At 36.6% G+C, this 24,462-nt stretch overlaps 1 protein-coding gene across 1 annotated transcript in view; it reads left to right on the top strand.

Annotated features, from left to right (window-relative positions):
* TRRAP (transformation/transcription domain associated protein) overlaps nt 1-24,462 on the top strand; it is a 153,623-nt gene that overhangs the window by 106,828 nt on the left and 22,333 nt on the right. The window contains exons 61-68 of the mRNA XM_065412772.1: nt 5,671-5,866; nt 6,190-6,455; nt 6,967-7,067; nt 11,267-11,468; nt 14,702-14,866; nt 17,514-17,604; nt 19,317-19,516; nt 20,573-20,834. Of these exons, the coding sequence (XP_065268844.1) occupies nt 5,671-5,866; nt 6,190-6,455; nt 6,967-7,067; nt 11,267-11,468; nt 14,702-14,866; nt 17,514-17,604; nt 19,317-19,516; nt 20,573-20,834 (1,483 nt within the window). The remainder of the gene's footprint in view (nt 1-5,670; nt 5,867-6,189; nt 6,456-6,966; nt 7,068-11,266; nt 11,469-14,701; nt 14,867-17,513; nt 17,605-19,316; nt 19,517-20,572; nt 20,835-24,462) is intronic.

Below are 24,462 nucleotides of genomic sequence, written 5' to 3'. Positions count from 1 at the left end.
TCCCCTTGGCTCAAGGGTTGCGGGTCAAAGAAGAACTTGTTGTCTAAAACTCTGGCATTAGTGAAAGACTGTCTTTTCCAAAGGGTAATAGTGCTTAGCTGAAAACTACTGCAGACTCTGGGATCTAAAGCTTGAGCATGTGTAGTCTGTTGAAATGAAAAAGGAAAAGACTTTAAATACAACATTTTATTTTAGCTCTAAATTGTAACACTTTAACCAGCACTAGGGACTCCCCTCTGTGCAGAAACCAAAAGCAAGACTTGCCTCAGAGGCTGTTTTTTTCATGCCACTTTGTACATCTCCTGAAGATTCCCTTTTGTACAGCAACTCCCTGTCCACCCAGATGTAGCATACAGTTAGGAGACTAGGTGCCTTCTCACTCCATTGCAGCCCTCCTTCCTCTTCCCCTCCTCTCCTGCAGAATCTGACCATGAAAATCAGGATCAGAACACTGAGGAAGGGCTCTTTCCACCAGACTTTTTGGAGAAGACTATGTAGGAAAATAATTGCCAAATACACATTCCGCCTGCAGAAGAAGTAGTTTTCTTCTCACCACTATGGCTGATTCAGATCCACTGGATGCACAAGGTGATCAACAAGAATAGTGCTGCCTACTTACTTCATGCTTCCTACTTGAAACTCCTCTTTGGTGAACTGCATGAAAGGGAGCAGGAGGCACCAGCTCACATCCTAGTTTACTAGCTCTGTGATGTGCCTGGGTGAATGGGGACTCCCCGTTCAAAGATGGAATCCTTCAGAGAATTTCCCCTAGTGCTGCAGAGGAGGCGAAGGAAGGGCAGATGGAAGACCTCTGTATTTGAGTGTATGTCTACACCAGGGGTCGGCAACCTTTCAGAAGTGGTGTGCCGAGTCTTCATTTATTCACTCTAATTTAAGGTTTTGCGTGCCAGTAATACATTTTAACGTTTTTAGAAGGTCTCTTTCTCTAAGTCTATAATATATAACTAAACTATTGCTGTATGTAAAGTAAATAAGGTTTTTAAAATGTTTAAGAAGCTTCATTTAAAATTAAATTAAAATGCAGAGCCCCCCGGATTGGTGGCCAGGACCCAGGCAGTGTGAGTGCCACTGAAAATCAGCTCGCGTGTCGCCTTTGGCACGCATGCCATAGGTTGCCTACCCCTGGTCTACACCAGTGGCCTCCAAAGTGAGGTGCACCAGAGGATCCTTGGGGGTAGAGCCGCCACGGCAGGGGGTGTCTGATCAAAATTTTTTACTGATAGGGGTGCGTGATCAAAAAAGTTTGGAGACCACTGGTCTACACTACAATCGCTAGAATGCAACAACTCTAGGTGTGTAGCGTAGATGCGCTGACAATGGCTACATCAAATTATCCCTTGTGCTGATGTAAGGGGGGAAGCTCATGTAGGTGCCATCCCATCATGTATTCTGGAGACTAAGGTGCATGCTTGTATCCTGCACAAAGGTGATCTCAGCTGTTCCCCAGATACAGTATACAGTGGATAATGCCAGCAGCATGAAAAGTAGAACAATCCCACCTCAGACTGGGGATCACAATGTTCCATGTCTCGGGAGTAAGCTGCCTTTACTGCAGAAAAAAAGTCAGCTACACCCTGCTGGATAAAAGGAAGGATGGAGCTGGAGGCAGGCTGCCCTTGAAATGGGGTGTTTCTGGACCTAAAATTTCAGCAGTGGAGCATTTCCACTCACTTGTGCAGAGAGAGACGTGAGGAGCAGTTCATTAATTCCAGACTGCAGGAACCTCCAGCAGGAAAATAAACAACTAATTCAATACCACCTACATCAACAGACATAACTCTTCTGGCAAATGTCAAGATGTCATTTAAAAGTAGGAAGAAAATGTTTATAGCATAAGACTTCCCTACTTTTTCATGGAACTGCAGTACGCTGTACATAGTCTTAAGAAATTATGCGCATGCTATCTCATGTATGCGTGCCAATCCTTGACTTCTGTACAGAAACAAGTGCTGTTTCAACTGGAAAACCAAGCATATAGCACACAGAGACTCAGCCAAACTGTCATTTCTGTGCTGTTTTGCTACTTAGTACATACTATCTTTTATCTCTTCTATTTCTTATTTCTAGATTAGACCTGAACTCACTGCCAACTCTTGAATCGTTTTTAACAGAAGTTATTTTGACTTTAGAAGCAGGCATGCTATTATCTGCATTTCTGCAAAGAGTACTTTCTTTGGAATAATAGAAGTAAAAAGCTGTTGTTTTCCCCCTCCCTAGTTAAAGAGGACCTCAGGCATGGGTGTTTATTTAAAGGCTCAGTGTTTAAAATTTGTTTAAGTCCTTTTTCTTGTCATCTTTAATGACCTTCTCCAGAACCTGTTGCAGGGTTTGACAAGCACTTAGGGCTAGAGTTTCTGGGGTGTGTGTGATGTGGGGTGTGGAGCTTTTTTGTTTTGTTTTTTGTTTTGTTTCCTTATGTAAACCTAGTTTTATTGGTATTTCAGATTATGAAGAACTGCAGGCATTGTTCAAAACCAGTATTTTTAATCTTTCTCCTTGGCATACACCTTACTCAAAAATAAGATCCACATGAAAAATTAGGGGAAAGAGTTTCTTCCTTGTCATATCCTGAAAGGGTTGTGAAAACCTTTTGAGAACATTTCTTTTAAGCACTCAGAAATGTCTTTGAGGCATTTTGCACAAATTTAAAAAGTCTCTCTCCTGAAGAGTGGGCAATTTAAGTTCAACATGAAACAGCAAGTATGAGTCATAATAGCCTGAGGAGGGGGGAAGAGAGAGGAATGACAGGTGCTGGTGATATTATACCTAATTCCGTAAGGAATGGCACATCTTGAAGGTTAAAGAGCTAAGCTTCTAGTTAGACAGAAGGCTACTGGGTGTGGTGGCTGACTCTCCCATAATTTGCATAGATGCTGCACTACAGCCAAAAAGGATTCCCACCTCACATCTTGCAGTATAAAATATGTTTTTCAGATGGTTTTAGCTGCCTGTATAAACATTTTAGAACTTCAACAGATTTTTTTTGTTTTTGTGATGAATCCGTTCCATTGCCGGGGGGGGGACGACAACTTTTTAGTTGTCAAAATGTTTTTTTTTTTTTTTTTTGAGTTATTGATCTGTTTTTCCTGTCTGTTATGGAAAAACCACAAAGAGAAATAATGACATTGAACTTGCCATATGCCAAATAATTACCTTTTTAAGGAAAAAGGAAAAAAGCTGCAAAGGACAGAACTTAGATATTCTGATACCAATAGAACTCTTTCTTTCACTTTATGTTGTTAAAAATTGAATGCCTTTCAACGGCTATTGAAAATATTTATGCCCCATCTATACCAGCCAGCATGAGCAACAAAATTGTGTTTTCCGGCTTAATCACACTCTTGAGTACATGGCACTCTTTATGCTGCATCAGATGGGTAGTGAATGAATACATAAGGTTTCTACATCTTAAAATGTGAGTGTCAGAGTAGAGTTTTGATAAATAATAGCAGAACACTTCATTTCTTTGAGATGTTACATCTGGAGGATGGCTTGATTGAATTAACTCCTTGCTACCAAGAGTTGGGAATTTATTTAGCTTTTTTCAGGGCTGGCAATGGATGTGCCTAGACCCTCCAGCATGAAAGGATTAATGTTGCTAAATAAAATATTTAAAAGGTTCCACATGTGACATCAGTTAAAGTTAGTATTTTTAAATAATCTTTATATATATCCCCAGTGTTGAAATGATAAAATAGGCAGTGAATGATGAAGGTACAAACCAAACAATGAATTTGCACTGCAGTAATTACTTTTTTATATCAGATAGTGTGTGATTAAATACCTGCAAGAAAATTAAATTTACATGATGAATGGAAGTAAGAGGAAGGTTAAGCTATTGTGTGAGCTGATACTGAGATGATTGTGGGAAAATATTACTTTCCTTAATTTATTTTGTTTCAAGAGATTTAACTTTGTAAATGTGGACTGATTTTTGAACAGTTATTTTATTGAGTTGATTAACAGTGAATGCAAATGTTATCTATTGAGAAGTAGCTTAGAGAATAGTATATTGGTTTAATTGTACTATAGATGATTAAATTCCAGTAAAGAGTATGGGTCTTTTCTGTAGATTGTTGAAGTTCAACAAAATGTCTGCTGTTTCTTGTAGGTGTGAGAATGCTGCCATCTTCTGTTTGTTCGTTTCCTTGATTTGAGCATGTTGGATGGCTGTAAAAGTCACTTTTAAACTGGTTAAATACTACGAACGTTAACATTTTCGAAATGTCTTCTTAGTTTTAAGCAAGCATAGACCATATTTTATGCAGTTATGCTTTCATTATGGAGTTCAGGAAGGACCAGTAACTATTTTTACAGGTTCTATGAAAAGTTTGCATTCCATTGATTTAAGATCAGTACTTTTATTCCAGCCTGCTACTTTATCATAAACTAGGTGCTATCTACTATTTTCTGGTGGTCTAAAGTTGATATAAATTCAGATTGTATTTGAGAAGGCTTCCAGTCAGAATTACTTTGTTTTCAAGCAGTAATAATAATTGAATCATATGAAAATCTAAATAAATTTTGAACGTTTTCTTTCTGGTGATTACAGAGTGGCAACTAGCCAGCCAGCCAGCCATTGTTGTCATTTTGGATTAGGGATGTATGGAAAAAAATACCGTCGCAAAATAAAATTTGGAGAAGATGCAAAAAATTGCAGGTTCACCACCTCTAATACTTCTGGTTTTCATGAAAAATTAGTATTTACAGGCACAGATTTTATATGCAAGACCTGTTGAAAGGGTTTTAGACCAAATACAATAAATATAAGTTCTATTGTTAGTTCCACCCTATGTGAGAAAGCCATACTAATTGGTTACCTGAACTTTTAGCTGAGTCCCAACATTTTCCCCCAAAGATATTGGCACAAACACATACTATTATAGAGGAAATAGCTACAATCAGTAATGTCCACTCAGAACATACATGGTGTTAATTTTTTTTTTTCCATAGAATATCAGGATTGGAAGGGACCTCAGGAGGTCATCTAGTCCAACCCCCTGCTCAAAGCAGGACCAAATCCCTAAATGGCCCCCTCAAGGATTGAACTCACAACCCTGGGTTTGGCAGGTCAATGCGCAAACCACTGAGCTATCCCTCCCCTCCCAGTTAGGTCTCCTTAGAAAGACAGGAATGCACAGAATGAGGTGCTTGGTACTTGATTGCCTTTCTGGAAAAGATGAACGTCTGAACCATGCTACTGGAACTTTAAACTCAAGAGTCTAGGGAAGCACTTAAAAAAAAAAAAAAAAAAACAGGTTTAAAGACATCACCTCTGGCATGAACTGAGTCTCCAGGCTGGTGATTCAGGATGTCAGTGATCTTACTTTTATTGAAATTCTCATGTCAAAATGCTGATTCTACCTTTTGATTTTTTTGGCTTAATTAAATTGGTTATTGACTGTGTCCCTTCACGAGAGGTTATGAAATCCTCTGATATCTCATCGATAACCACTTTGGAAAAATAAGAATATAAATAGCTCAGCTGTGTACTAAGTGACTTAACAATCAAATTATTGGTGGATATCTTCATCTGATAAAATAGTGTGGACTATTTATACTTCTGTAAGTGTGCAGTCTTAAGATAGACTTCCTTGTTTAGTGACCAAAAGTGTATGTCTTGTAATTTATATTCCTTAATCCTTCTAGGCAGCACAGCAAATTATCGAACTTCAAGAGGCAGCACAAATAAATGCAGGGTTGCAACCAACTAATCTAGGGAGGAATAACAGCCTGCATGATATGAAGACTGTCGTAAAGACTTGGAGGAACAGATTACCTATTGTGTCAGATGACTTATCCCATTGGAGCAGCATTTTCATGTGGAGACAGCATCATTACCAGGGTAAAACTGCCTGGTCCAGCATGCATTCATCATGTAATTTTCCAGACCACCCACTGTTTTAAAAATATTATTTTTGTAAATGTATGTCCATTCTCTCGTTTCAAACACTCAAGAATATAATTGATTTTGATATTTAAATAATCAATTTGAAATAGAACTTCGTTTTAAAATGTTGCATATTTTGCATCTAAAACATACTCAAACTTTTTTAGCTTTGAAAATGTATCTTAAATTTCCATTTTCATAAGTCATTTGTTCGTGTGTATTTTCTCTGTATAATGTTTGTTTTATAATTATTAACTTTTTACTTTCTGTCTCTGTAGCCATTGTAACTGCCTATGAAAATAGTTCTCAGCATGATCCCAGTTCCAATAATGCTATGCTGGGAGTTCATGCTTCAGCTTCAGCAATTATCCAGTATGGAAAGATAGCTCGGAAACAAGGACTGGTCAATGTAGCGCTGGACATATTGAGTCGTATTCATACTATCCCTACTGTGCCTATTGTGGATTGTTTTCAGAAGATTCGGCAGCAAGTCAAATGCTACCTTCAGCTGGCAGGAGTCATGGGTAAAAATGAGTGTATGCAGGTATGTTAGTATTATCTGTGTCAAGACATGTTGCTGGGAACTTTGAGGGTTTGATCTGCCATCAAGTGTGTAGAGAGGGGGGAAAAAGACTGTCACAAGACTAAGTGAAGATTTAAACTAAGTTTTGAATGACTTACTATATGTGTGATGAATGTCAGGATATTAAAGTGAAACTGAGTGAGTTAAATTGACAAGAAAAATGGAATGTGACGGTAAGCAAAAGAAGCTGAGATACAGTATTGGGTTTAGTGAAATTTAAAAGTGGAAAAGGCAGTGCATCGCCTACCAAGTGCAAGAATTTTGCATAAAGGCCAAGAAAAGTTGAAGAAAATTCTGCATCTGGTTAGATTTTTTAGAAAGCATTTTTTTTATTTATTTAAAAATTCTAACAGATTGTTGTTTATTAAACATCAAGATAATTTCTATTTTGGCAGCTTTTTAGGAAGCTTTTTCCTTTTTATTGCTACAGAATTCATTGTACAAGGCTTTTTCATAAAAATTTGTTTAATAGGGCCTTGAGGTTATTGAATCAACTAATCTGAAATATTTCACCAAGGAGATGACAGCTGAGTTCTATGCACTGAAGGGAATGTTCTTGGCTCAGATTAACAAGTAAGTATGTTGTTTGGATGAGATACCAGCACGCATCTGGGAGAAGTGCAACAAAAATGTTTAAGCAGCAAATGTTAAACCAGTATAAAATCAGGATAAAAATGAATATACATACTGATACTTAGCTTCTATGTGGTTTTTAGTAGTAATACACGTCACTTTACCTCTTCAAAAAATTGTGGAAAACTAGGTCACGTAATCCTCGCACCCCTTCTATTAGAGAAGTTTTACATATTGAGAAAAGGTAAAGTTAACTGATTTGTACAAGGTACCACAGTGAGTCAGTGGCCGATCTGAGTTAGGACTCAGAAGTTCTCTGCCTAGTTCTTTGCATAGTCCATTCTGATTGTCTTGTATGACAAATATAATATCATAATAAGATGGGATCTGCCAAAAAGGAGACATCAATATGAGTAAATAAGTTTTTGGGTAGAGAGTTACTTTGAGAAAGCAGTTCACTTATGAAAAAATCCTGCTCAACCCATAAACTCAGAGCTGTCTGCTGAGAAAAAGTGGTATTGCTTTTTCTGTAGCTCTTGTTCACTGTACATCCCTTTCTTAAACAATAGCTATTAAAGGAATAAGAAACAAAATGGTGATGAAATACAGCACGTTGTCTAAGTAGTCTGAATCACACAATATGGCAGTGCCATATACAAACTCTTTTCAAATAATATATTGAAAGCTTGATACAGATGTGAAAGTAAGCTGGTATGGTCCGGTATGGCGTACCGGCAAGAGCCGGTACACAGCCAACCGTACCGGCAGGGGGCAGGTTCCCCAGGCCGGCAATTTAAAAGGGCCCTGGGCTTCTGGCAATGGCTGGAGCCCCTGGCCCTTGAAATCGCTGCCAGAGCCCTGCTGCTGGAGCCTTGGGGAAGTGGCGGCGGCTGGGAGCACCGGGCCCTTTAAATTGCCGCCAGAACCCCGGGGCTCCCGGCCGCCACTACCGCTACCATGGGGCTCTTCACCCTCCCACGCCCACTCCTTTCCTCCCCCGCTCAGGACCCCAACCCTGCGTAAGTCCCTTAAGTTAATTTCACCCCTGGCTTGATACACACTGCAAAGGGCTCGCCTGATTAAAAACATTCAATTCTAAGGCTTCCTTTCAAACAGATACTTGCCACCTGTTTTTTTCCTCCATGTTAAATAAGTGTTTTATTACTGTTGGGAAGGATATGGCACCTTTAATCCAGAAGGCAAACTAATTTACAATCTATAGGTCAAATTTTGTCCCGTGGTAACTATGCAGTTTCGGTAGAATTCGTCAGGAATTTGCATACACGTTTATAAAGGCATTATTTTTGCATGCTTTATGTAAGGGAATCACTTCACTCGCCAGTACAATGTAGCCCCTCCTTGAGTGAAATTCATCAGCTTTTAAACTGTACACTGAAACACTACACAACAGATCAGGGCAGGAAATGATGACTATCTTCAATGGAAACTACAGGGAATTTTAAACAGGTAGAATGTAATTACTTTGATGGGAAGTGCAAGAGGATCGTTAATGGCCACAAATGGGCCTTAGTTTTACACTTCATCTGAAAGACAGGCAGTTTAAATTTTTAATGGGGGCAGATGGAATAAATAATTAATGCTGTCTATCTATAATCCAAGTAGATTTATGGGGTAGAATAGTAAGTTTTTAAACGCAATTATAAGATATTTACTCTTCTCTCTCTTTTTTGCAAAAATATACCAAATTAAGTGTAGAATTTCCGTAATGTATTTGTCTCATGCAATTAGCAAAATGAAAGTAGCAGTTTTGCATTGAACGCCCCAGTGAATGAGTGAATTCTTTGCTGCCTGTAAACTGAACTGGAAGTTAAAGGTCACCTGTGGGTGTACCATCCCCCTTTGCCGCCCACTCTGTGAACAAGGTGATAGAGGTAGTATAAAGAGTCATCAGAGGTGTCAGAGTGATAGATAATACAGGAAAGAGGGGAGAAAGGGAAGACTAGGGACAAAGCTGGTTGGTAGAAATGGAAAGTAGTGATAAAGAGAGTCATTTATCAGACTGCTCTCATAGTAATCTGTTTCAAGACTGCACAACCTAGGACATGGAAAGCTATTGGAGGAAAATAAAGTGGCTGTGTAATATTGAGGGTAATTAGTTTTTTAATAAGCTATTTGACAGGCAAGGTTATTTTCATTTACGTCATGATCTTTTCCTAATGCTGGTCACTTTAGTTTTTGTATTGCTACAGATAATTACAAGTTGGGTGGTCTTCTGAATTAAATATTCATATTTTTGTATTAAAATGAGATTAAGGTTCACTGTTAATAGAGAAACACGAGCAATACTTAACTATAGCACTGTTCATTCCAATACTTATCTGGTAAGAGGAATGTATTTATCTTCAAGCACTTCTATATCAAAGGAGCCAAAATGCTTTGAAAGATTCCTCATTTCAGTGTTGCTGTACATACATGTGAGGGATAAAAATTGATGCTGAAGTGAGGTCTTTCATCTCTTATTTATTAAAATTGTTTTGCTTGAAACGTACTTAGTGTGTGCACCATATTATACAGATTCAAGGGTTTAATTTATATTGGGGTAGTTGGCACCATATGCATAACCTTCTGTATTTGAGAAAAAATCAGAATGGGAAATGTTTAAGGTCTTAAGGTTATCAATTGTAGGGGGAGTTCTGTGACCTGTGTTACACTACACAGGGAGTCTGTTACACTACATGGGGTTTTCAGACATCACAGTGGTCCCTTCAGGTCTTGGAATCTATGACTCTGTGAATTTAATACACTCTTAGTTGCCAAAACCTTCATTTTTCTCTCTCCTGAAATTAAAGTATATGTCAGAGATCTGTGATCCTCCTGAATCCCCCTTCACCTTTTGTCCAGAAAGCCACATGTTCTGGCTGTGAAGAAATGGAAGGAGTCACTTTCAGATCATGTTGATTTTGTTGCTTTATTAATTTCAGTATGGGAATTCCACAGTCTTCCCCTAACTTTTCTGCAAAAATCTCTCACATTTGTTTGTGAGTTTCATCTCCAAGTCCTGAATGTGTTGGACAAGGAATTTGGATGTCATATCAATACATTTCCAATCTGACTTCTCCCCTTCACATCCTCCCAATTTTTCCTCCCTTCCTTCACCCTTCCTGTGTCATTTCCCCACCTTTTCTTTTCACCAGTATTGCAAACAAGTGTTGCTTGTTTGCCTTGCAACAGTAGTGAAAGTGATTTGCTCTAATCAGTTTCCCCTGCTGCTTCTGAGACACAGCAGAATCACTCTGTGCTGGTGCAGCACGGGAGCAAGTCTCAATTGTGACTGAAGTGCTTTTTGGGGAAAATGTTAATGTGGGAAACTAGCTTTTGTTTTTCTTTACCCCCAACTAAAGATCATGCCTGGACAAAATGCTTTCCCTGTGGCCTAGTTAAATGAAATCAACTAGGACTGGGTCAGTTTTATACCACTCCTGCTGCTACGTAAACAAGCGTGAGAGAGAATTTCGCAGAAAAATGAGGAGAGGTGTGTGGAATTCCCACAATGAAATTAAACAAAAGGGTCATATTGTATACATGTGATAAACAGAGTGAATTGTAATTATTTTTCCCTTTGTAGTAGGAGACTAATTCAAACGTTGTTTGAAGATCATTAGGAGATAGATGATCATGACTTCAAGGGATGAGATAAGTGGCAGGATCAGATGAATTCTAAAGAAAGGCTGTTATATTTAATTCCCTATTTATTATTTGCTAGGAGAGTTTGCTTGAAAATACAGGCCGTTTTTTTTTTATATATATATATATATATATATATATATATATATATATATATATATATATATATATATATATATATATATATATATATATATATATATATATATATATATATATATATATATATATATATATAAAAAATAGATTTTTTTTTTTCAGTTTTCCAATCGGTGGTAAATATAGACCTTTTAACAGTATCTCAGTGTTTCTATTATGAAACATTTATTTTAATAAACATTCAACTATGCATAAGAAAGCTCATGGAAAGTAACGATGTGGGGGGAAAAAACCTCGTTACTAGAGAACTGAATAATAAAAATGCAGTTCAGTATTAAGAAAATAACCAGGTTGAGTGCTATGTTTGTTATTACTGTGTTACTTATTATTACACAGCTTAGTTTTTATTAAGGTAAAATAAATATTCAAATTAGTCACTTACTATAATCCTGCAGGTCTGAAGAAGCAAACAAAGCTTTTTCTGCAGCTGTGCAGATGCACGATGTGTTAGTGAAGGCTTGGGCAATGTGGGGTGACTACTTGGAGAATATATTTGTGAAAGAACGTCAGCTGCACCTAGGAGTATCTGCCATTACTTGCTACCTGCATGCATGTCGCCATCAGAATGAGAGCAAATCAAGAAAATACTTAGCAAAGGTAAGACCTAGAAAATGTATTTTTTTTTAAAGAAATGGCTATTGTACAGCTGCATAGTAAGAGCCAAGTTGTTCCTTGGTACGTCAGCATTGATGAGGACAGCACAAATGAATAAGATGCAACACACGTTTGGTCTGGTTTACACATATGCTACAACTTTAACTGCTTAATAAGCCTCAGAAAGTAAGTAATACTACCTGGCAATATTTCAGTCTAATTCAGTATGCATCAGTGACTGTATCAGTCCCAGCCCTCCCAGCATAAAGGAGGAGACTATTCTTAGCCCCTCTTCCAATCAGACCAATGAGAGTCCAGATGAAGGGTACTTCCTGTTGGATGAGATCTTAAAATCAACCTCCCCAATCTGCATAGTTCTTGCTACTACTGCTATTGAGGCACAGGGCAACTACATCAATAATCTTGGACTCCAGCTCTCCAAAATCCATCTTGTACTGTAGGAGTGTTGTAGGGACTAAACTTAGCTCCTCCAGCTGCATTTCCAGTCCACTATGCAAAGAGAAATCTGCATAGGAGATGTCTTGCCCTTGAAAATCATCTTGAATTTGCATTTGTCCATGTTATATTGTTTAGTAATACCAATTATAAGGGGTTGGTTGTTTTTTTTACCACAGTTATTGAATTAAAACTAGTCAATCTTTCTTTCTTTCTTTCCGTTTATAACGTGGCAACCAGCTCTCATTGTGCATGTACGTCTTCACTGTTAAGTGTTTACTTTTTAACAACCCTCATGGAAAAATCTGAAACTGGTGACAGTCTCTGCTGGGAAATATTCTCCCTTCGTATGCAAAAGTGCAGAAAATATCCTGTAAGAATAATGATGACACATCCAGTGCTTTGGAGAATGTTACTGTTCTCCCAATCCAGTTCTACAATATAAGACAAAAATTATTAGCAAGAGCTTTGAGTTCTGCTTTTTAATTTAGCTGAATATTTAACAAATGAAAACATAGAATTAACAATACTGAAGATTTTCTCTTTTGAATTTCAACTTCTACACCAACACCTCTTTCTTTTACTTAATTGTAGGGGAATGGCCCTTCTGACTCCACCAGAGGTGGTAACAATATCACTGCTGCCATAATCTAAGCTGTTGTTGAACTTTATTTGTATCATCTAAAAGATTTTAAAACACAATTAACACATCCTTTTCTGCAATATCTTGGGCTTTGTTTTTTATTTTTAGTCCATCAGACAAATACAATTACTATCTTTGTGCCCTGCTGTTAACTAGCAGTGTTATGTTGGCAAATCACCAAATTTTACTTCAGATGTCTTTTTTTCTAATGAAATAACTGGCACCTGGGGTGTTGTTTAAAAAAAATTCAAATGCAAACAACAATGTAGCATTAAGGTTACGTAGTTAAAATCAGAAAAACTCAGAAAATACAAACATTCAGATTCCAGCATTAAAGTTAGCTTAGATGTATAGCTCATTATCTACATTATGAATGGACAGGGATAGTCAGGGGGAAAAAAAACCCCCAGAAAATGTGTGCAATACAGCCAAAGTAAAATTGCTATTGTAGTCTTAACTTTTGCGTTTCCTGGTTTGCAATTTTAACTGCACAAACTTAGTATTACATTTACTTGTATGTTTTGCATTTAATTTCCTTTTAAGAAAAAGATGAATTTGCCATCCCCAATAATATTAACCTTTTAAGTTCCAAATTAGGCTTTGAGACTTTCACTGTAAGGAGATGAATGGAATAAGATACTATCTCTGCTGAGACTCTTTGACTGGAGACCATTTTATATGGGCTTATGTTGTTAACGCTGTATTTTTGCAATGGTAAAAGCTGAATGTTTTCAGAGAGAGCTGAGAATGTACACAGTGTGATAGAAGGAAGCAAAACGGGGATGTTGCTTCCACCGCCCCCGCACCCAGCTTCTACTGTACTTGATGTTACATTAGTTCATTTCCTTTATTCAGAGTGTCTCTTGTTTCATTGAGTTGCTTCTGGTTTCTCTCATGTAAATTCTCTCAGCACAATTCCAGCACAAGCCTCCTGGTGAAACCAAGCTGAGGTAATATCTAGTGATGTCAAAGAGTTCTTCACAGGAGCTGTACTCCTCATAAAGGACTGAGGAGCAAGCTTTTCCTTGTTCTCAAAGCTACAGGGTACATTAGCGCACCTTGTTACGTGAGCTTTGGGCTTTCCTCCAAAATTAAACAAAGGAGAGGCATGGCACTGATCATCTAGAATTAGTTCTACAAACTGAATGGTTCCCAGTTTAAAGTATTATGATATTACAGTGAAGCAAATATAAGACAAAATTCTCATGTGAAGACTTGCTGATGGCTGAGAGACTTATTTCTAAATGCTGGAAATGTGAACAACCTCAAACTACCAAAGTTTGGCTGACTGACACCTACAAGGATATTTTCCTTCTGAAAAAGCTACATATAAAATCAAATGAAAAACTGAGCATTTTGATTCAATTTAAATCTTTTACTCGCAAAGATTTAGCTGGAGGTTAGATTCTCCAACCATGATATAAAAAGTGAAATAAATTGAAAGATTAAAATAACTATATTATTTATCACAAATAATGTAAAATATATTAAATATTTTACTTTTCCGTATAAATGGAGACTATAGTTGCTTCAGAAGACAAATGGAAGAGGAGTTGTTTTCATGCAGTTGTGGAGGGGAGGTAGTTTGCAAGTTGATCTCTTGAAGATGCAGTTGCCACTATGGATGGTTTAACATATCCATAAGCAAAAATGCGTCTATTCAATTAATGCTCTTAGCATGTATTTGCATAAATAAAATCAGCTAATTGATGATTTTGCAGTATGTACCTCCATCTCCTATCTTTATTCATACAGTTGAAGGATTTTTCTGAGGATGTATCATTTTGAAGTTCTTTCTTTTTTTGGAAGTTCTTTGTTCTCTAATATAAAATACAGTAGACGTATTTCTTTAATGCTTTGTGTGGATTCCACAGACTGTGCAGATTCACTTTTGTAAATGACAGTTTGATAGGTTTTTTTCATTTACTGTAGTTTGCCTTGTGTAATATTTTTGGCTATGCAGGGCTTTCTTCTGCTGTAATTTTTTATGGTTAATATTTAGAAACCTATACAGTTATTTATGGGTGAAATACGTAAATTACTAGTGATCAGATTCCATACATCACCTTTTGAAAATACTTAATGTCGGAAAGGTACAAGTTCAGCTTGAAGCTTCTTTTTTTTTTTTTGCTTTTAGGTTCTCTGGCTTCTGAGTTTTGATGATGATAAGAACACACTAGCAGATGCAGTAGACAAGTACTGTATTGGCGTCCCACCTATCCAATGGCTGGCTTGGATTCCACAGTTGTTAACATGCTTGGTTGGCTCAGAGGGCAAGCTTCTTCTGAACCTCATTAGTCAGGTAGGGTGGATGTATGGTACAGATGATAATTTCTACTTCTTGTTGTTCATATTGTGTTTCTGTAAGATTAGGTACTGTAAGTATTTTTAAAGCAAGATGAAGGATTTGTTAAGATTTCAAAATTTCATGGAGTGTACAATTATGAACATGTTTCTCCATTTTTTCCATGTAAGCAGGATATGTTAATTTCAAAGTGAATTTTTAATAAAACAAAGTTAAGTAAACTACTATTGCATACCATGTCTGCAACAAAACATTACAACTTTCCCTCTGGAGTTGTACTCCATATTACATTGTTGTGAACATAATTGCCCATGTTTGAAAATGCGCAGTTAAATTATGCATATAATGCAGGATTAGGAATTGGAGAATTGTTCTGGTTTTGCTTTAAAGCGATTTAAAAAACGATATTGTTTTGGTGGGGTTTGTTTTGGTTTTGGTTTTTTTGTGGGGGGAGTCGAGGTGGTTTGAAATGCTGGTTAAAAATTAAAAAAATACCTAGCCCTGCAAGAATAATAAGCAAAGCCTATGTGGAGTTTTATTCAGAGATGGCATTGCCAAATGATTAGAGAAGTGACAGTTAGGTTTGAGGGGTTTAAGCTAATAATCTAAACTGGTGGGTTCAGCTCTTTCAGTGATTTGCTGTATAATTTTGGATAAAGCACGTAAATCCCTGTGCCTCAGTTTACCACTCTGTAAAATGGGTGTCAAGGGATCTTTTTTTTTTTTTCCTTGTAGCCTGTCCAGCAATCTTCACAAGAGGGTTGCGTCCATTCTTGTGGCCCTGGATGCAGAACTGAGCTATTGTAGTGCCACCTCACCCTTCATTCCCACCTTAGGAAATGGGCGAAAGCTGTTACTGACACTAGGCACCTGTTTAGACTAGGAAAAAAAGTGGTTGGGGGAAGGAATGGTTTTGAGGGTTTTTTTGTTTTTGTTTTTGGTAAATGTATTAACATGTTTTAGAATGTGATGGTTTAGTGTTTGAAAATGAGTTAGCACTTAGTATAGACCAGTTTAAAATATGTTAGCTGTTCATAGTCAAGCATAGGCATCTTAACCACCTAGGCCCTGTCCTGATGTGTGTTACAGTTGTGCTAGCTCAATCAAGTTATCCTAATGTCATTGAAAACCCCTTTTAAGATGCAGGCTAATATATGAAGTCATGATAGCTAGCTGTGTTGTAGCCTGGAGCAGCCTAGGCTACAATGTCCCCTCAGTCCCCTGGATGCTGGCAAAGGGGAAAAATCATCCCTTTTCTCATGAATCCCTTTCCATTTTTGCAGTGCTCCCACTCTCTGTATGTTTGCCCTTGCCGCAGCCTTTTTTAGGGTACTAACTGAGAATTACTGTGTTTTAAAAAGAAACGTAAGATAGCAGAATTACTATAAAATGGAGATACTCCCCTGCAGCCTTGAGGAAGCAGAATATTTGGGGGCATGCTTCCTGATTTCATTGTACCTTGGTGGTGTGTCTTTCAAAACAAGAGTTCAGCTGTGTACTGAGGATTGATGCATGCACTTCTTGCCTTAGAATAAAACCTATTTCACCAACTTGTTGAGGTTCAGTATTTATAAAGCTCTTTTTAGTAAAATTTTCAAACGTGCTAGGTGATTTAAGACCTCAAGTCCCATTGAAAGTCATTGGGCTTAGGTCCATAAGTCACTTACATGCTTTTGAAATTTTTTCCTTTTCTGATTATAGGGTGAAAGGTGTTGTTATAAAAGTTTTATGTATTATTGATTTGTGGGCTTAAGGCTGCAGAAGAAATTTAAAAAATGAACTTAATTGGAAATGAGATTTTACCACAGATAAACTTCTCATAAAATCATTTATTCCTGGATTGACTCCATGGAAAGTATATACATCATGTCCGTAATCTCTGTTCAGTTACATATGGACACTTTAAGATTATTTGTACATATCTTGCTCGTTTAAATGTAAGGACAGTATATTTTTAAGAAAAAATATGGCGAGAAAAACTTTTTTGCCTTATCTTATGCTTGCCTACATCATATGGCCAAGTTAGGTACAGTGTTCTGCTCATTTAATGGACACACAGATTTAAAGATTTAAAGGCAAAAGCTGCATGTTAATGTGTACTCAGTTTTTTTCTGTAGGAGCCATAAAACCTTTGTTTGGTGAAAGTGGTATCCCTTTACATTAAGTGGCTATTTTTCACATTCAGTGCTGCAATTATGTGGAGTAAGGTTACTCTCTAATGGGCCCAGCTACCACGTGGCATTGGGTTCATTGGGAATTGTGGCCTAATTTAAAGACTAACTGGTGTTGTTATGTCTGTTTTTCTTCTATTATGTGCATGAGTAAGATCTTTGAGCTGGTCAGGTACTCTTGCATTATGCTGTTTCCAGATTTATTAGGCAATACAATAGTGGGAATCCTAATTCGATATCGCTTACTACAGTGTGCAGAGATGCATCGTGTCATTTCTGTGACTCTACCCTCTTTTTGTTTGGATTTTGTTGTTGCTGAAATGAGCTTTAATGATAAATTCTAAATAAATCAGGGAATTATTGAAATGCACTTGTTTAGCTATATATTTGAGCTCTTGTATATTCTTTATAGATTCTCTTTGTAAACCAGCAAAATACTGAATATTATTTCCTATGTGTTTATATTGAAATAGGTGGGAAGAGTCTATCCCCAGGCTGTCTACTTTCCTATCAGGACCCTCTATTTGACACTGAAGATAGAACAACGAGAGCGTTACAAAAGTGGTGAGTTGTTAGTACTAAAATTCACTGTGCTCAATTGGCAGCTGCAACTTTGTCTCTCCAGTGGGGATTCCCTGACTTCCTGGTAAATCAAGTTCTCTAGGAAGGTTAGCTATTTATCAAGGCTTAGAGCTAAGGGAATAATTAATGGTAAACTTGTTTGGGTTTAGCATATGTCTGTGTGCAAATATCTATGAATACCTTACAGTTTTGTTGAATATATTCATTATATTCAGTCCTTTATACTTATGTGCCCTCATTAGTTTAATATCGGATTGCTGCACAATCATTCATGGATTTTTATCCTCATAAAACCCTTGTGAGTTACAGAAGTGCTGTTATCCTGAGTTTGCAAATGGAGAACTGAGGCATAGAGATTGAGTCACCTAAAGTCATGCAGGATGTCTGTCAGAGTAATAGCTAGTCCCAGTCCACAATATTAACCAGGAAGCTGTCCTTCCTTTTGGTTAGTTTTGATTGGACGCATAGGTCACATGGCATTCTATTCCCTGTTGGATGAACGGAGCTCTTTAGAATCCGCTTTCGGTGCACATGCTGGTGTTTAAGATAAACGTCTTGCCATATACGCTCTCTACATTTTTACTTTGAATTTAACTTCCTCTGTAAATACTCTCTCAAATTTGTTGTCACACTGTATTTTCAAGGACAAATCCCTGTGAAGCATTACCATATCAAGCAATTCCACAGCACCTAGTTATTCTTTTGGCCCATGTAGTCTCTCAAGAATAGCTCCCAAGAAAACTATTTGAACAACTTAAATCTTTCCTTTTGTTCTAGTTGTTGTTTTGTTGTTTTTGGTTACAAGTGCATTGTTTAGATAATCACCCGTTTCACTTGTGAATCAGTGTATTTAATTTCTGCATACATGTTAAAGGGCAGTATTTAAGTAACATCTTATTTTCCTGGGTGTATAGCTCTACAGAGGGGAAAATGTTCACATACGATAATACTAAAATTACATTTTATTTCTTGATATTAGTTGTATACTGTCTTTTTGTTGGTTTCATTACATTAATTTCCAACAATGGATGCTCTGCATGCGAAATTCTGCCTTAATAATGATATCACTGCATGTAAAATGGATAGCTGATCATTTTTCTCTTGACTCTATCTCATACTTCTTTAACTCCTAAACATTGCTCATAAACAGAGCTCTTAAGTCATATGGTATCATTTGAAGCAGTGTCTCATCATTTAGTAAGTTGCAAGCTCATACCCTGAAATTCACTGATTAATTATAATATCATTCAGTGGTCTTTGTATAAGAAATTAGTTTTAGTAAGAGATGTTCCTTAGGATAAATTTCATATCTGTTGATATTAGATCACCTGTTGTTCCAATTATGAGGTTTCATGAAAGCAGAAAGGAACTGAATATCTTAACTTTTGCCTTTTACTTTAAGAGGAAATGGATTGCACAAACGAATGCAAAAAGCTTAAAGGTTCAAGTCTTCGCTCATTTTTTTAAAAATGTATGTTTTGCTCTTATCTTTATGAAACAATGAAATACCATTTGCAGCAAAATTATTTTTTAAACAATTTTGATTTAATCTTTTATTTTCCACTGAATTATAGAAAACTAGCTTCAGTTTCCTTTGGAAGCAAATTCAGGACAGTATATTTTTTTGAATACCATGCAATCATCTGTTTCATAGTTCTCTGAAAGTTAACTGTGCTGTTTGGGTTTTGTCCCAGATTCTGGACAACAGCAACCAAGTTCGGTAGGAAATCAATCTCATTCTGCATCAGATCCTGGGCCAATAAGAGCCACTGCACCTATGTGGCGCTGCAGCCGAATTATGCATATGCAGCGAGAACTGCATCCAACGCTTTTGTCCTCTCTGGAAGGCATTGTAGATCAAATGGTCTGGTTCAGAGAGAATTGGCATGAAGAGGTATTTGGACTTCATATAACTATTCAGAATTACTTTCCATGCATAAAAACCAAATCAAATTTAGATGTATAATATGTTTCTAGTCTATTTATTTTTCATATCTGACAGTATTTTCTATAGCGTTTGTTTAGTAAACTGCTGCACAATAAATTGGTCTGTTTAAAAAATAACTCTAACAATTCTTCCTTCAGATGTAAGAACTTGTAATTATTTCTATATTTTTAGAAGTGATGTAGATGCTGTGGAAAAAATCTCTCCGAAATAATTAGTGTGATAAATATTTCTTCTAATTGTAGGATTCCAGCTGAATCTTGTATTGCAAGAGACACTTTAAATTCTTGCATTATGTTTCTTTGTGTTTCCCTCTATATGTGGTGGTTTGTGAAGTAGAATTGGGAGCTACTGCACAAAGTCTAAATTAAATTCGATCTGTGTATTTTGAAAAGTAAATACAGCACATGTAATACACTGGAATCTTGCTTGACCAGATTATCCACTTTAGCGTTTGCCTCCCAAAATGATTGTTTCTTACACCTACTCAGAAAAGATTTAATAACATAGGCTTTAATAAGGTCTCATATTACTAACACTTTATTATTTTATGAAAAAACCCTCATGGTCATTAATGTATTCCAGAATACTGAGAATTTAAATTACAGTTGTCAAATGAACAAAGTACATTTTGTGATACACTTTATTTGCTACATCTGTATAATTTGCTAATTTTCAGTGGTAAGACTCAATGCTTTAACTCTCAATAGTAGGCCCATATTGAATATCTAATGATTCTTTGCTAAACAGCATCTCAGGCACTACTACAAATAAAGTTCCTCTGTATTTTGACTTAAGGGCCAGCTCTTGCTTCCAGTGACAGAAGTGGAAGCAGAAAGATTCATAAGATTCATAATCTAGATTTAAGTAAAGGACAATTTTACTATTAGAAAATGTATTCTGTTTGCTGTATTGTAGTACTTCATTGCATTGTAGTAGTAGTAGTGTATATTTATTGTCAAATCAAAAGACTTAACAACATATACTTCTTTTTTCTTTTATTAGGTTCTTAGACAGCTGCAGCAAGGCCTGGCAAAGTGCTATTCAGTTGCCTTTGAGAAAAGTGGAGCGGTTTCAGATGCCAAAATCACTCCCCATACACTAAATTTTGTCAAGAAGTTGGTCAGTACCTTTGGAGTGGGACTGGAGAATGTGTCAAATGTCTCCACTATGTTTTCCAGTGCAGCTTCAGAGTCGTTGGCTAGAAGAGCACAGGCTACAGCTCAAGACCCTGTATTTCAGAAATTAAAAGGGCAGTTTACAACAGGTGAGATCTCACAACATATGTTCAAGTTTATTTTAATAATCTGCAATTAAAATATTGTTTGTCCAGTGTTCAGATCCGAAAATAGTCTTTACTCTTCCTTTCTGAGGAACAAACCAAATGTTTATCGTTTGAAAAATTTACAATAGTCTACTGTCTGTCCATTCCTATACTCTTTGGAGTAGTAAAAAATGCATGCAAGAAAATTAGATCACAACACCGCGGAAAGAATGTTTGTAGAATAGTATGTAGTTTTTCCATTCTTTCCATAACTGTAGTCCAATTACTCCTATTTACAAAAATAAGTACATTATAGCACTTCAACAAAGGACTAGCACATTTTGACTGCTTGTATGGTGAATGACAAAACTATCTGGCAGATGAAAACCATTAATAGCTAGATAGTCCTTATTTATACTAAAAGCACACAATGTAAGTCACTTAAAATGTAATCGCAATTTTCATCACGAAAGTCCAACAAACAGTATTATGTACAGTTTTCCAACATTATCAACATCTGGTGAGTAATATTAATTTTGGATAGCTAGATAATAAAATTCTCTACTCATTCACATAATTGTGTTAGATAAATTGAATCCATAACAATAGTCAGCTCTAATAAAAAAGGATCCTTTTGGGAAGTAGCTTATTAAGTATTTCATATTTTATTTGCCCGCAGAATTATTATATTTTATGCGTCTCCAGTGTTGAATTGAAATTGAGTCACTTACCTAAGAAAAGCCTACAAAGTAGTTTTAATGTAACAAACACTCAAAAGTATCAAGGCCACTCAAATGTTGTCTGTATATGTGGCACAGAAGCTTGACATTTCATGGAGGGGGATTTCATGGCTTCCCTGGTCATGGAAATTGGCTTCTGTTGCAGTGATACTTCCTTGGCTTATCCTGAAAGAAGACTAAAAATCAGATGAAGTGGAATAGTAGAATATCAACTCTTTCAAACAGAAAAATATTAAACCTCTGAATCGGAAAGACATATTTTAATATAGAGCTAAGTTTTCAACTGTTTTTCTAAATCCTATTTTGATAAATTCGTTTTAAAATTTTAGATGTTAATGTTCATAAGTAATTATGGAGCTTGCTGTATTCAGTATTCAAGGTCAGCATGGTTACTGAGTGCTTTATTGAGTTCAGCAGGTAGAGTTAGAGTTATAGTGGTTTTTCAAACATCTTACTGACTATGATGTGAAAATAAGTGATATGTTGAGATTCTTGTGAAAGTAGCTCCCAGTCACAGATATGACCTACATATCTTGTGCACATTATGTATTGCATGATGTACTCTTTTTGAAGCACAGCAGTTGCATGACAGTAGATAATGGAAGTCCTGAACCATATGATTAAATTTAATGGATAAAGGCTACAAGGAAAGGAAACAGTAGTTGAAGCATTTCACATATCCCCAATTGTCTGAAAATTACAGAGACGCAAAATACAGTTAATGTAGACAAGGATCTCTTATTTTTGAAAACCTTTATTATTTACATATTGCAACAGCCCTTAGGAAACATTTAGTCACTGAAGATATTGGTTTTTATAGTATTTTTTATATTATCTTTAGTCTTTATTAATTTCTCTTGATGCTTTGTTTCCTTCCAGATACAACTTCTGGGAGATCTTAATTTTTTTAGGCTTTAAAGGAGAATAATTATGAAGTTAGACTTGGAATTCTAAGAGAAACATAGAAGGGAGTAGTTACTTTAAAAAAACAAACAAACATAACTCCCCAACCTCCTAGAAAAAGGATTGTAAGACTAATTATTTTGTAGTGTCCATCTTTGGTATGAAAATACCTTATACCGATAACACTTTCATTTTATTCTCTGTATATTTTCTTTGCATAATTTCAAGGTTTATTAATGGCATATTTAAAGTTTCTAGCTTTGTTATCCTGTCAGACTTTTACAAAAATTATATGCATCAGCGTTTAAACAAACCTAAAGGGAGAATTTTTTTCTGGAGCTATTTAATGAAATAAAGAACATTTTAAAGTAATCAAGATACAAAGTGTTTCTCTTAAATTTCAGGTTAAGAATAAGCAATTTGCCTGATTTTTTTTTTTTTTTTTTTTTTTCCTTCCAGACTTCAAAAATTATTTTTCAATTATGATTAAGCGTAAATGATTACAGGATTAAAATAGTTATTTTAGTTAGTGCTAGATTAGATTATGCTTTAATCTATTAAATTTGGGGTTTCATTCAAAATTGAAGTGTGAAAAAATAGATGTAATTAAATTGGTGAATATGCTTGCTTTGTGGAGTCTTCTATAATTTAATTTATTATGCAGAAAATGAAATTAGGTTTGTGATTAATTTGCAGTAGTGGTAGAAACTACATTATCAAATTAATACAAACGTAATTACTTTACTGGACATAGTAAATGTATTAACATTTTTGGACAAAAATTAGTAGATCATGCCTACCTTTCCTTATGTGCTTTGGGGCCTGTTCAATTATCCTTAGCGTGGGCGGATGGATGTTGAGTCTGGAACAATCCTATTAAATACAAGCTGATGGTGAACGACATCTCTCACCTTCTGGTTAATAGGAGCAGTAGAACTGGTTCACCCCGAAAAAAGCTGTTTCTTCTAGTATATATTGCTGTGGGTGCTCCATTGTAGGATGTGTGTGTACCTGAATGCAGTCAGTTGGAGATTTGACTCAACCGTGTCTGTGGGTCTATGCCTGCACACTATACAACCTTGTGCTCCAAAGCAAGAAGGAGAAGATCTGCTGTTGCTCCAGTTTCTTCTCAATGCCTGTGGCTCAAGACAGTGCAACTGTGTCCGCTGCTTCCTAGAAGACTTTCCCATTTGTTTGTTTCTTTTCTTTTCTCAATATTTAGTTTTCTTTTCCTTTTCCTTCCACAAGTCTGTGCGTTAGGGGGATTCCTACCCAGGACTGATTCCTTGACCTTCCTCTTCTGCCAAACTTCTGGGGTATGCCCAAGGTCCCTGGATTCAAATCGGTGCTAGACCTGCAACAGATTTTTCTCCTGAAGTGATGGGCATTCTAGTTGTCTCGAGTGTCTCAGACTCTCATTCCATCCAAGTGCAAAATTTGCATGGGGTTTAAGAGAGAGTCTCATCCTCCATTCAGACCCAGACCATCTCCATCTGACAGTAGTATGGCTATTGAGAGGGTGATGTTAATTGCACTTGGTTTGTCCTTCAAAGAGATTGTGGCTCTACAGACTTCCAGAAGGATTTCATGTCTGGTCTACATCTCATCTTGTCACAGTTAAACTCCATGGGGTCAAGAAAACAACAGAAACCCCAGAGTTTTCTGCAGTATGGACAAGGGATTTCACTTCAGAACCATAGCATGACAGGTGTCGCCATACTCCGTGTCCCACATGCTGAGTCCTCGGGCCCTTTTGTTGAAAATCCTCAAGTCTTAAGATCTCTCAGAGGAATCAGGCTGGCTAGACCTTATGATCAGACTAATCTTTCCTAAGTGGGGTCTGGTGTTGGCGCCCTCACTGCAAATATCTATTGTTCTGTTCCATTCCCCTTTTTTTTATTACCCTGACCTACTACTGTGGCATCTGAGCACCTTCTGTCTCAGTTGTTTCTGCAAGCCAGATTCACATCCAGGGAACTCAGGCTCCA

The sequence above is a fragment of the Emys orbicularis genome, chromosome 10 (assembly GCF_028017835.1).
Source record: "Emys orbicularis isolate rEmyOrb1 chromosome 10, rEmyOrb1.hap1, whole genome shotgun sequence".
In the NCBI taxonomy this organism is placed as follows: Eukaryota; Metazoa; Chordata; order Testudines; family Emydidae; genus Emys; species Emys orbicularis.
This window is presented reverse-complemented; position numbering and strand designations above follow the sequence as displayed.